The sequence below is a fragment of the Phyllostomus hastatus genome, unplaced genomic scaffold, assembly GCF_019186645.2.
Source record: "Phyllostomus hastatus isolate PE091 unplaced genomic scaffold, TTU_PhHast_1.1 phas_scaffold_39, whole genome shotgun sequence".
NCBI classification, from domain to species: Eukaryota; Metazoa; Chordata; class Mammalia; order Chiroptera; family Phyllostomidae; genus Phyllostomus; species Phyllostomus hastatus.
This window is the reverse complement of record NW_025334028.1, coordinates 5,370,672-5,383,518: the sequence shown is the minus strand read 5'-3', so window position 1 is coordinate 5,383,518 and position 12,847 is coordinate 5,370,672. Positions and strand designations below refer to the sequence as shown.

The window sequence follows — 12,847 nt, the reverse complement described above, 5'->3', positions numbered from 1 at the left end:
CCATTTCCTTCTTGGTTTTCTTTTGCTGGAAGAATACATTCAGAGGTGGCTGGGACCTCACCCATCTGCCATGTCCCTGTTTCTGGGTCGCTGGTGTCCAACCCACAACTGACCCATGAACATGGACTGAGCAGTGAGGGAAATAACCCTAGAGAATATGGCAGTTTTAGAAGTAAAAGGTAACTTAGTTACCACTAGAGATTGAAGTTCTGAGAAAACCATCAAACAGGTAACAAAATTAATATTTTAACAGTAATTTGAATTTTTTTTCTTCTTAGATCTGATGTTCTTTCTGAAGTATATGTTCAAACATTTCTTAAGCGGTGATTGTTTCTTTTATAAAAAGAGAGGGAAAAAATAGTCATTTTTTTGTGCTCCTTGTTTTGTGCCCCTGAAAGATAGATTAACTTTCTGGAGAAACATTTCTTAAATCCTGGCATTCTTTTCTATTGACAAGAACACACCAAGCAGGCGTCCAGTCAAGATGGTACAAACACAGTACTTCCCTCCTCTCACAGCCACATCAAAATTACAACTAAACTACAGAACAACTGTCATTCAGAATAACCTGAATTCCAGCCGAAAGGAAGACCTACAACTGAGGACATAAACAAGAAGCTACATCAAGACTGGTAGGAGGGACAAAGACTCCTAATGGGCTGATCCCACACCAGTATGTGAAATTTAAAAATTGAGAGAGATGTCTCAGCTTCAGAGGTTCCCCCTGAGAAGAGAGGGGTCCCATGCTTATACCAGTTGTCCCAGCTCAGAGTTCCAGTGCCAAGAAGAGGAGTCCCTATAACTTCTGGCTGTGGTAACCAGCAGGGATTGACGCTAAATGAGATGGAGGGCTTCTGGAGTCCCAGGAGTTAACCCCTTTAAGGGCCCACACACACACTTACTTGAACTCACTCCCTCTGAGCTCCAGCACGAGGTAGAAGCTTGAAAGGAACCAGGAACATACAGGGAGAAAATTAATTGTCTGGCATTAGGGAAGAGCTAGGTGCAGCTTTCTCCCAGACAGAAGAGCTGTCAGAGGCCATTGTTCTTTTGCTGAACCTTCCCCCACTCAGCCTGCACTTGCAGGTAGGCACCATATCTGAGTCTCCATCAACCTAACACCATTTGACCCACCCCGTTGATTCCCTGAGACTCCACTCCATGCAACTTGCAGGCCCACCCAAACCCCTTCCAGTGGCTTTTCCATACAAACAACTTGTCTTGGCTCTTGCTGTGGATTTTCCTAATATCTCCCAAAGGTTCACAAATCCCAAACAAGCAGTGTCTGGCCTCCCTGTGCCCTATACCCCTTGCTTAATGACCCCAATCTCTTCTCTAATGGCAGGAGGACTCGGTTCACAGCTTTTCCTCGAGTGGGAACCTCGCAGGCCAGCACAAGTAGCAGCCATATGCAGATTGCTTTGTAGCTCCTGCTGGATGGCCCCAGGCAGGGTATACATGTCTGACCTTGAGTTGTATCAAAGCCCCTCCCAAGAGACTCCAGAACCAACATACTAGGTAGCCAGCTTCAGACCAGAGCACCATCCGACCACTTCCAAAAGTGACACTCCCAAAGTGCAGATTCAGTAGGCCCCAAGTCCCACTAAAGTGAATTCTGCTCTGTAGGGTTGGCCCCTTTGCAACGGCTCCTTCACAGTAGTTACAGCCAGTCCTCAGGAGTTCGTCGGTATGAAACAAGCATTACAAGAAACGTTACAGGATCTTCTTTAGGAAGATTAAAATATATACATATGTATATGAACAGTAAAATAGCAGTAACTACATATGTACCAGCAGTTACTTTAAATGTAAATGGATTAAATGCTCCAATAAAAGACATAGGGTGGTTGAATGGATAAGAAAACAAGACCCATATATATATGCTGCCTACAAGAGACCCACTTCAGATCAAAAGACATAATAGACTGAAAGTAGAGATGGAAATGATATTTCATGAAAATGGGGGCGGAAAGCTGGGGTAGCAATACTTATACCAGACAAAGTAGATTTTGAAACAAAGGCTATATAACAAGAGACAAAGAAGGACACAGCAATTTCACTTGTGGGAATTTATCTGAAGAAACCCAAAACACTAATTCAAATAGGCATATGTACCCATATGTTCATTGCAGCATTATTTACAATCGCCAAGCTATGGAAGCAGCCTAAGCGTCCATCAGTGATGATGGATGAAGAAGTGGTGCACATACACAATGGAACATGACTCAGCCATAAAAAAGATCAAAATCTTGCCATCTGCAACAACATGGGTGGACCCTAAAGGGTATTACACTGAGTGATGTAAGTCAGACAGAGAAAGACAAATAACATATAATTTCACTTACATGTGGAATGTAAAAAGCAAGCAAAACAGAAACAGATTCATAGATGCAGAGAACATTTTGATGGTTGCCAGATGGGAGGGGGTTGCAGGGATGGATGAAAAAAGTGAAGAAGGAATTAAGAAGTCATTTAAAAGTGAAGGAATCTAGAATAGTTATGGGGATGTAAAATATAGCATGCTAAAATAAAGAATACATAAGGCAAGAGGCAGAAACATTGGTGTCACAGAGAAAGAATTTTTGAGTATGTATGTACCTTGTAACAGAGTAGAGGGAAATGGGAGCCAACACCTGATGTGTGAAGATAACCTGTGTATGAGAATTATGCTTATTTTAAATGTTCTAAGGAAATTAATATTACAGTTGAAATTATTATAATTTAACATAGCTTTCAGACATTTTATTATATCTCTGCTAGATGAGATATCATATAAAGGCTTGTCTTTGTACCCAAAGAGAATGTGACCAGGTGAGCTTTTGTCTTAGACCCCATATTGAAGAATTTAGTTGTCAAGCACTGCTTTAAAATGAGTTTTCTCTCTAGGGTTAATCCTCTTAGAATGGGAAGAAACCTAAGACATCATTTATGGCTCTCTTCATTTTCTGTATTAAGGAATAAATGTGGAGAGGTCAAATGATTTGCTTAATAGCTGCAAGGCCAAAGTAGTGACAGAGTAATTTAGAAGGAAGGTGTTCATTCTTCCTATGCATGTGAGTGGGTCTAATTGACTGTGATTGTGTTGTTCAGGCAATTTGTATTCTAGTTGTATTGGGACATAATATACAACAAAAGCATAGGCTCTATTATCTGATAAAGTCCGTTATTAAGTCTGGGTCCACCACACGCAGGCAGAATGAGTTGGGAAGCTTTCTTTACTTCTCAGATCCTTGCTGTTGTCCACATTCGGAAGGAAAGGAAATTGTGTGGTCCTGCATGAAAGCAAAACCTGAAACTGGACCCTAAAACTGCAGCTGCTGTTCTCCAAAGCTAAACTCTTTTTCTTCATTGTTTTGTGTTCACTTGACCTTCGGATATGAGCACTTTCTTAATGTGCAATTGGAATCTAGGTCAGTTTTTTTTAATTTCAACACTGTGCAGTTTCATGAATTTTAAAGGCCTCCTTTGTTATGGCCTAATGTGTATAAGATCTCAAAACCATTTCAAGGAAACTCTGAGTCATTGACTTAGAAGTAAATATATTCATCTAATTGTTCACCCAGAGTGTGCTCTGTGCCAGACATTGGGGAGAACATAGATTAAATAAGTCCATGACCACTGAAGTATCGAATAATGAGATCATGCCAAATACTCAGTAAGACCCAATTCTAAGTTTGTGAGGGGGGAAGGCCATATGTATGATAGCTTTTCAGTGTTTGTAGTTGAGATGGTGAGATACATTTTCATTATGTGAAAGACGCCATTTGGTCCACTAAGGCATATTTTAAACAACATGAGATTTCACTAAATCCCATAGAAATTGCATTAGTTTTATAAAAGAAACATAGATTTTAACTTTTCCAAAGAAAAAAGAGAAGGCCAAGTACATAATGAAAAGCATATTCATTGGACAGTATCCAGTTTTTTGTTATTAAATAGCATTTGTTATTTTCTGATTGTAAAAATGATCTAAGATCGTTTGAATATTTTAAAGAGCATATTATTTACATTAGTTTTAGAGATTGAGATAATTCCCAGTTTCTTTGCCTGTGTAAATAGTTATGATAAATATTGATTCACTTGAATCTTAACTATTCACTTAGCTTATTATTTCATGAGGATAGTGACTACAAAGGGAAATAAATGGTTTGGTCCAAGTGTGTAAGATATTTTTTGACACTATCAAAATGTAAATGGGTATACACAGTGTAAATGGATAGTCATCACCATGATGTTTTAGAAAATGACCATATCACTGTACACTGCTACACAACATGTGTGTCTTGCTGCAACCTGGAGCTGGTTTTCTTCAGGACGTGTCAAGTCCTTCCTGTTTCTGTGAGGACAGGGCTGAGAGATGCAGCATAATACAGCTGCTCGGAACTGAAAGAAGCTGGATTGAGGAACATTTGGCACTTTAGACAACAAACACAAAGTGAAAATTGCACTTTATTTCCTTTTTTCCCCCCAATGAAGCTTAATTTTTATAAAGTTTTATTTTAAGGAGATTGAAAGGGCGTGGTAGCAGCCCAAATTGTAGAAGATGGGGCTGCCCTCCCAGGACCACTGTGCTTGGCCACAGCCACCGCCTCCTCCTCCTCCTCCTCCTCCTCCTCCATTTTCTAGAGCATCACTTACCCATTGCTCCTTTACTAGTACGCAAATCACGAGATTTATAATTCCTGCCCTGGCTGTCGTGGCCCAGTGGATTGAGTGCTGGCCTGTGAACCCAAATGGTTTGAGTCCCAGTTAGTGCACATGTTTGGGTTGCGGGCCAGGTCCCCAGTAGGGGGAGTGCAAGAGGCAACCATACATTAATGTTTCTCCGCTCTTTTTCCCTCCCTTCACCTCTCTCTAAAAATAAAATCTTAAAAAGATTTATAAAACCAGGTTTTGCTTTGTTTTGGAAATAAAAAGGTATTGAATCCTTTGTCAAATATTGATGTAGGAGGCAATTGATGTCTTCATTTAAATCTGTCTTTTGAGATGCAAATTAGATATGGGTAGGGAGGCAGGGGTGGTGCACCCTCTTTTCCAGGAAAATGGTCAAGTTCTATCTGAATAGGCATCTTACTGTTTTTTCTCTAGAAATGCTGCATGTATTTTTTAAATCTAATTTTCACTTAACTTTATAAAATTCTGAAGTAGCCTCTTGGGATATTTAGGGATTTCTCATGAAGGGGCTTGAAAAAATTTTATCATGTAGAAAATTGCACTTACATAGTTCAATTAAATGTAGTTAGCAAACTTAAGGATGTCTTATGATGAAATAAATTGTTGCCTAGCAAGCGGGTCTTGTGTGTGGAACCTTGCACAGCAGGTCTCTTTAGTGTGTGTGCTCATTTTAAAAGTTCAAATACACTTGCTTTTAAAAGTGTGAGGTATTTGTTTTGTTTGTTTTTGTTTTTAATCTCCCTAAAGTTCCTTGCGGTTTAGACATAATATTATTTCAGAAAATGCCCTTTTATTTGTATACATCAGAGACCTGGAATATTTCATTTACTTTTCAGTAAAGCTGTCAGTTGTAATCTGCAATTTAAAAAAACTAATAAAACAAATCCTCATTTCACAATTTAAACCTTATTGAGTGTAATTCACTGGCACTGTGAGTTTATTATTCTCCTGCAGTTAGACGGGCCTCCAGTTGTAATTGTGTTGACCCTTCAATGCATTAAATCTCCCCAGTGCTTATCAGACTGGGAGAGATAAGTCTACAATTCGTAACTTCATTAAATATCTCATTTATATTAAACAGATGATAGCTTCTTAGAGAAATCATAATTTGTTCAGGCGAAAGAACTGTGACAGTGGTGGTTTCATCTGTGTGGAAAGTGCAATCTCCTCCCCAGTGTGGCTGGGCTGGGCTGGGCTGGGCTGCCCTGCGCCCCAGTACTCTCTGCCTCTGCTTGAGCCAGTGTCAGCCTGTGCTAAGATATTAGTCCACGGGGCTAATCTCAGAGCCTGCATTGTGGGGAGTGTTGTTGAGTGTGTTTTGTTTCTCCTTGAAACAGATTTGTTTCAGGGCCTTACTAACATAGGCTTTTTATTTGTATTGTTTTTATGAAGAATGTAACTTATAAGACCCTGCTATTCTAAAGAATGTCACATACAGTTTTATTCATGGTGCTAGAACTTGACCTATATTTTTTGCTTATTTGGTAGATTGTGTATGTTTTCGAAATATGCATCTTTGCCTGCTTTGTTAGAATATTTGGTTCTCACTTCTGTATTGCTTGCATACTATTAAAGTGCTTTTCTCTGTTTTTCACTGTCTCATTCTTAAGATCACAATCAGAGAATAGTGATTATTCATAATGTCCAGCAGAAGAAATTTAGGCGCAGTGTATTGTTCAAGACACCTGAGCTGACAGTGGTCTTTAAGTCTTACATGGTGGATAATAAATTTATCAGCACACACATGCAATTGTGCGCTTATTATTTTGTGCACTTACATGCTAGAGGTGTAAAAGTCCATTAAGTTCCATCTTTCATTCTGATAAAGTATGCTTTGTGCAGAGCAGCATCTTGTGAAGAATTTTGAATTAAATCATAACTTAAATTGACTTCAACAGACACAGTTGGGCTGAAAAAATAAGCAGCAAGGTAGGTATTTTTTTAAAAAAGCTTTTAATACACATATTTTTCTTCTAGTGGTTGAAAACTGACAGAACTTCATGGGAGGCACAGTGTAAAGTGGCACGGAAAGTCGGTCATTAAGCAGAGCTGCCATCACAAATTACTGTGGTCCAGGGTGAAAAGTTCTAGTTCATTTGGTACCCAGTTGGATGCAGGCCTTGGGCAAGTTGTTATAATCCCTTCATGCTGCTAATGGGCCTCTAGTCCTGACTTTCCCTTGCCCCCCTTTCTCTACAGCTGAAGTCACCTGGGAGCCCCTCTGGACCTGAGCTGCCTATTGAAACAGTGCTGGATGACAGAGAACGAAGAATTTCCCATTCCCTCTACAGTGGGATTGAGGGGCTTGATGAATCCCCCACAAGAAATGCTGCACTTAGTAGGATAATGGGTGAGTCAGGTAAAACTTTATCACATCTTATTTTAGTGCTTTTATTGGTTTACAGAGAGGTTATTATTGTAATATTAATGTAAAAGAGGGCCATGTTTTGAAGAGGAAATGAGCAGGTTCATTATAATCACTCAGGAAGTGTTAATGTGAAGAGAGGAAATCAATACATTGATTTTGTTAAGTAAGTTTCAGATCCTGTGACGTGGGAAGAAGGGAAAAAAAAAGGAATCCCACAGAAATATTTTCCAGTGATCAATATATTCTTAGCTTTTTTGAGATAATAAATGAAGCTATATTTTTTTAAAAATCAAAATTCAGTGGTTTATGGCAAGGGGGCTTCGAAAAATTACGTGTCATTCACAGTAGCACTGTTCAGAAGGTGAGAAAAAATCCTTACCCACTTACATACATGTGCATGAGATACTCACATTTATTTGGTTTGTGCTTAATAGGAGAGCCCCATTTTTTTACTTGAATTTCTAAGCCTTCATTTCTAAATCTTGACATGAGTTTTTTGCATCCTTTGTTTGGGTTCAACACCACGCTGTGTGCACAGGCCCCAGTGGGTAATGAGGTTGTTCGCACTTGCTCAGTATCAGAGGAGCTTCTACTGATAGATCCAGTTAATAAAGACTTGCTTTGCCACAGGACTGTTTGCCTGCACTGAGCTGCTCATCTTGGGATTACCTTGGGGGAGTTTTCAAATTTAAAACACAGCAAGCTGTTTTGATTAAAATAACACCTGACATAAAACATTTTTATTGCTGCTATGTTTTGCTAATATAAAGTAAAACCCTAAGTTTTACTCCATTTTTATTATATTAAGTAGAGATCTAATACATTTAAAGTTTCCATTCTGAAGCTTCACTACAGGAAGAATTTACTTCATTCATCAGTGGATGTTTATGGAAAGCCTTCTATTGACCAGGCATTGTGTACACTTTTCTTGTAGATAGAAAGATGAATAGAAACATTCTCTGTCTTCAAAGAACTTTCTGCTGGGCATGATAGGAAAAATGCATAAACATGACTGCTAGATAACACAGTTTCTGCTGAATAACACATTTTCTGTGTTATTCCTTAAATCCCTGTAGCTTTCTAGTTTGGAAAAATTGCTAAATTCTCAATTATCTTGTTACACATAGGATTTAGACATGCCAACTGTAGTTTTATTTTGTCACCATTCTTCCTTTTGCCTGCCTGACATAGCAAAAGCAGGAGAAGGATGCTAAGATATTGTGCCCCTGTTAGGTGATAGGCTACGCACATAATTTATCCCTTTAATCTCTGCTTATTAATGATCACTCTCTTCACTGCTGTTGGATTTCCCATATTTTCTTGGAGTTGGTGTAAAACTTTATCTTTGTTAAATACTTTTTATCAATGAAAATACAGAGCCCTTGAGAGAGAGAATGCGTGTGTCCCTGCATCTGTGTGTATACAAAGTGATATGCTGTAATTTCCCCTTTATTATAGGAACATAGGACTTGCCATACTGAATCACACCACTGGTCCACCAGTTCCTGTAACCGGCATCCTGCCTCCAATCCCTGATGCTTCAGAGGAAGGCGAAAAACTAAAACTATTAAACAAACAAACAAACAAACAAAAAAACCACTCCAAATTCACCTTTAGTGATCTTTTGAAATGCTGTATATATGGGTTGCGGATCCCTTCACTTTCTTTATAGTCTGTTGCCCTGATTTTATTAGCCATGGATTTATTAGTCTGCTTACATTTGCATTGTAGTTGGCATTTTTCCCCTTCCCTCTGCTAGAGATGTAATGGACTTGTAAAACTCTAGATGCTTCTCCCAGGGCAGTATCTTCCCTCTCAGCTGTGTGCTTTGTGATGTATTGTGCATGCTGTTTTGGGCTAGGGGGTGGCAGACTCTGTACATTGTGTGATAGGCCATATTGATATTGAATGATTTGGGTATTTTCTTAAGACAGTTTCTTTACATGTTGTACTGGAAACTAGGGATCCCATATTGTTTTACCCTGAGAAATGCATGTACTTAGATTTATCTGTAGTTTTGCAAACGTGAGAATTCCTCAGTCTTTGTTAGGTCCCATTCCAGTATCATTGGCCCTAACACACAGATACTATTTGTTAAGTAAGTTCCCCCTTAAAGTTCAAATCCTACAAAAGATGTTACCTTACAACAAAAAGCCAAAACAAGGTACCAAATATAAGATATTAGAGCACTGAATTTCTATCAATAGTAATAGTATTTATTGATTTGCATAGTATCTAGGTACATGAAAATTTCTCAGACAGATCTTGTTTGGTTAATGATTGTCTTCTATGCTTTTAGAATAACTCATGTGTAGACAGTAGTGGAGGTGGTGGTATTTACTCCATGATCTTAGAACTTAGTATTGAAATTGCAGCTGACTACATTAAGGAATAATTTAATTTATGCAAACAGGATAAATTTTCATGTAAATTATTTCTCACATAGACTGAAATGAGCTTTGAGGCATTCTAACTCATTCATATGGGAGCATATCCTGGGAAAGAAGCTCCTAAAAAATAGATGAGAAAAGGAAGGGTAGTTGGAGTTGGAAGGATGTCATATGTCATCAGCCACACTTCCCCACTTAACAAATAAAGGAACAAAGTCCCCAAATCCAATGGTGATTTTTATTTTGTTTTTTATTATTTACTGTTTCTTAAAATAGCCCTCTCTGGGAACTGCTGAGAATCACACAATTTGTGATATTCGTTCTTTCCTACCATCATTTTATAAGTATGCACATCTTTAAGCAAAAAGCATTAGGCAGTCTCTAGAATCTAGTCCATTCTGGCAACCACTGTGATCTACGAATCAAAGAAGTTATTAATCTTTGGAAACATCCTTAGAAATCATGTAGGCCAACCTCCTTATCTTCTGGTCAGGGGAATTTTAGAGCAAAGAAATTAAATGACAAGTCTGAAGTTGCAGAGTTTCTGTGCTTCTGAACCAAAATTACAATGTATATTTTTGTGAGTCCTGATTCCTCCATTACTCAGACTGTTCCACCTGTTTAGCTTTTGGTGAGGGTCAGCCAGGTTTGTGACCAAAGGCCGAATGTCTCCAAACATCATCCACACTGGCTGACTTTCCACCGTCCTGCATTTAAAAGAGTCATCCTGGACATTCATCAGAAATAATTCTGTAGTGAGTCTGTATAGGATTTCTTTCTTTTAAAAGTCTTAAAAATATTTTACAAATTGTTGGACTGTCTTAACTAATAACTGTAACAAGAACAGTACTGGATATAGCTTATTTAACCAACATGTTCAATTCATAAAATCACAACCTGACATTTAGAAGCATTGAACTTTAAATTTTTCAAATGTTTTAATCTGAAGAATTTTTCTGTTTAAAGCAAAATCAAAATCTGTTGTATTCATTCTAGAATTTAACCTTAATAGCCTTTATATTCATATATTTGTGGTGAGTTTAAAAGTATTTATGTTCATATTATATTAACTTGTTAGAAATTAGAAAAATGGAACATTAATATTTTTATTGTGGGTCAAATCACTGGAAAAAGTTTCCTCATTTCATCTGTTTTTAGTGTCATGTGGAGCATCACCTTCTGTGTAAATGTGCCAATGAATAAATGTTTAGTAATCATTCTGCATCTCATTGTTTCACTCCTCCACAGCACATTAATTGGTTTAAATCTTAGTTTGTAGTTGTTGGTCAACTAGATGAGGACAAAGGAATATTTATCCATCAAAAAATAGATTAAAGACTTCTCTAGTCATCCTCTGAAAGTTCACATTTATAATGAGCCACATACAGCAAACATTGTTAAGAGGTATTGACCAGACCCAGCTAGTATAGCTCAGTGGATTGAGTGCAGGCCTGTGAACCAAAGGGTCACCAGTTCAGTTCTCAGTTGGAGCACATGCCTGGGTTGCACACTAGGTCCCCCTGCAGTGGAGGTGCTTGAGAGGCAACCACATATTCATGTTTTTCTCCCTCTCTTTCTCCCCACCCCTAAAAATAAATAAATAAACAAAATATTTTTTTAAAAAAAGGTATTGACCAGAGTTTGACACAGTATGTAGTTAGACAATTTAGCCATCCATTACCCCTATGTATTCCTGGAGGCAGATACTAAAACTGTATTCCTAGTAAGCATGTTAAGATGTGGAATATTGATAGAAAATATGAATTCTGAAATTTTTTAAGATGTTAGCCTCCAGAATCATGGTGAGAGGAATAAGCTAAATTCTTGTCTTCCTATTAGCTAAATTCTTGCTATTTATGTGTATATTTTGGATCATGAAAGTACAGTATTTCTACTCAAAACATGTGATGAAAAAGGATTTTCAAATGAAGACCCATTCAGGTTTCTCTATTGCTTATTAGGCTGTCCTTCAGAATATATTGTGTAAACCTAAGGGTTTTAGTTTTGTTAAAAATGAGTGCACTATAATTGCACCATACTATTTCCTTCCAGTACATTTTGGCTGTGTGAGGACTTGGCATTTAATGCTTTGACACATGCTTTGTCAGTGATGAGCTGTCAAGGAAACTTCTGGTTTTGTCATTCTGTACACTTCTGGGGGAAAAGTGTGTCTTGAGAAGGAAATATTTCTTTGGATTATAGTACTAGAACGTCTGACCTTATTTTTGAATGATATTTCATTGAACAGATTGCTGTTTTTGTATTCTAATATCCTAAAACTCGAATAGGAATAAATGAGTGACTTACATTTAGGAAAGGCAAATGATTAAGTATTAAATTTGATGTATATTTTTTATTGTGGTATTTCATAAAAAGTTGCTAGTTTTCAGAGTTTGTCAAAATGTATGCATTTCAAATCAAAATAGAGTGTTTTTCTTGATAAAATGCTGAATAGAAGTTTTAGTGAACATGTAGTGTTTCTATAATAGAGTAGTTGATGCTAAATAATGAATGCATTTGAGATTTCTAGCACAGTTACTTTTGTGGGTTGTCCTGAAAAGATACATATAAAATTAATTTTTGCTCTTTTGTTGTAATGTCTAGAATAATTTATATTTTTAGAAATCATTCAACACTATGTATTTGTCTTCTCGTAATTTCCATAATAGTGTTAAAACAAGAATTATCACTTATTTTAAAAATTAAATCTTAAGACTGATGCTGAAATGTTCACAGACTTTCTATATATTGCCCTTGTGCTATTTTAAGCAACACTTCGTAACACAGGAAAAGTGCGTCTTGTGTACAGTGGTGGCTGAGTTGGAGCAGTGGAATAGTGCCCCAATCCTTTTTAACGTATTTGGACATTAGACTTAAAATGAGAGTTTTTCCATCTTCCTGTAAGGTGAAAGGAAATTGTCACTTTCTCTCACTTTGTTGGGAGAGCCAGGCCAGTGGGCCCATGTCACCCCATTCTGTAGGCTTCTGTGCACCTTCTGATCCCACAAGGTGTTCACGTGGACCAAAGCTTCATCCACAGTTCTTGCTCAGAAGGTTTTGGGAGTTAGCCAGAAGAATTGTAGGCACTTTGGGGAGGAAGATGGCATCATTCGGACCCCAGCTTTATCTTTAAGGATTCAGGGCCTTGAATCATAATTTTGCCTCAAGAAACATAAATGCCTGTCATACTGATCCTTGAACCTGGGCAGACTTTCCTGAAAGAAACTCTTCAGTGAAACAGTTCTGGGTCTTTCTGTACCAGGAACACTATATTCCTAATTGAGTAAATACAAATTTATTGGCTCCCCTGTCTTGGGCTGAAAAGTCACTGGGTAGTCAGATCAGTTGTGCCATCTCCCTCAAGGTCCTCCCCATTCTCTTTAATCTTTTTTTTTAATTTGTTATATTACAATCA

At 37.8% G+C, this 12,847-nt stretch overlaps 1 protein-coding gene across 16 annotated transcripts in view; it reads left to right on the top strand.

Annotated features, from left to right (window-relative positions):
- Nucleotides 1-12,847, top strand: part of PARD3 (par-3 family cell polarity regulator) — a 686,648-nt gene that overhangs the window by 406,048 nt on the left and 267,753 nt on the right. For 8 of the 16 annotated variants that reach the window (XM_045819999.1, XM_045819993.1, XM_045819992.1 and 5 more), the window contains exon 15: nucleotides 6,874-7,024. In XM_045819999.1, the coding sequence (XP_045675955.1) occupies nucleotides 6,874-7,024 (151 nt within the window). Of the gene's footprint in view, nucleotides 1-6,873; nucleotides 7,034-12,847 lie in introns of all 16 variants that reach the window. The other 8 variants (XM_045819991.1, XM_045819987.1, XM_045819990.1 and 5 more) reach the window with 1 other exon arrangement.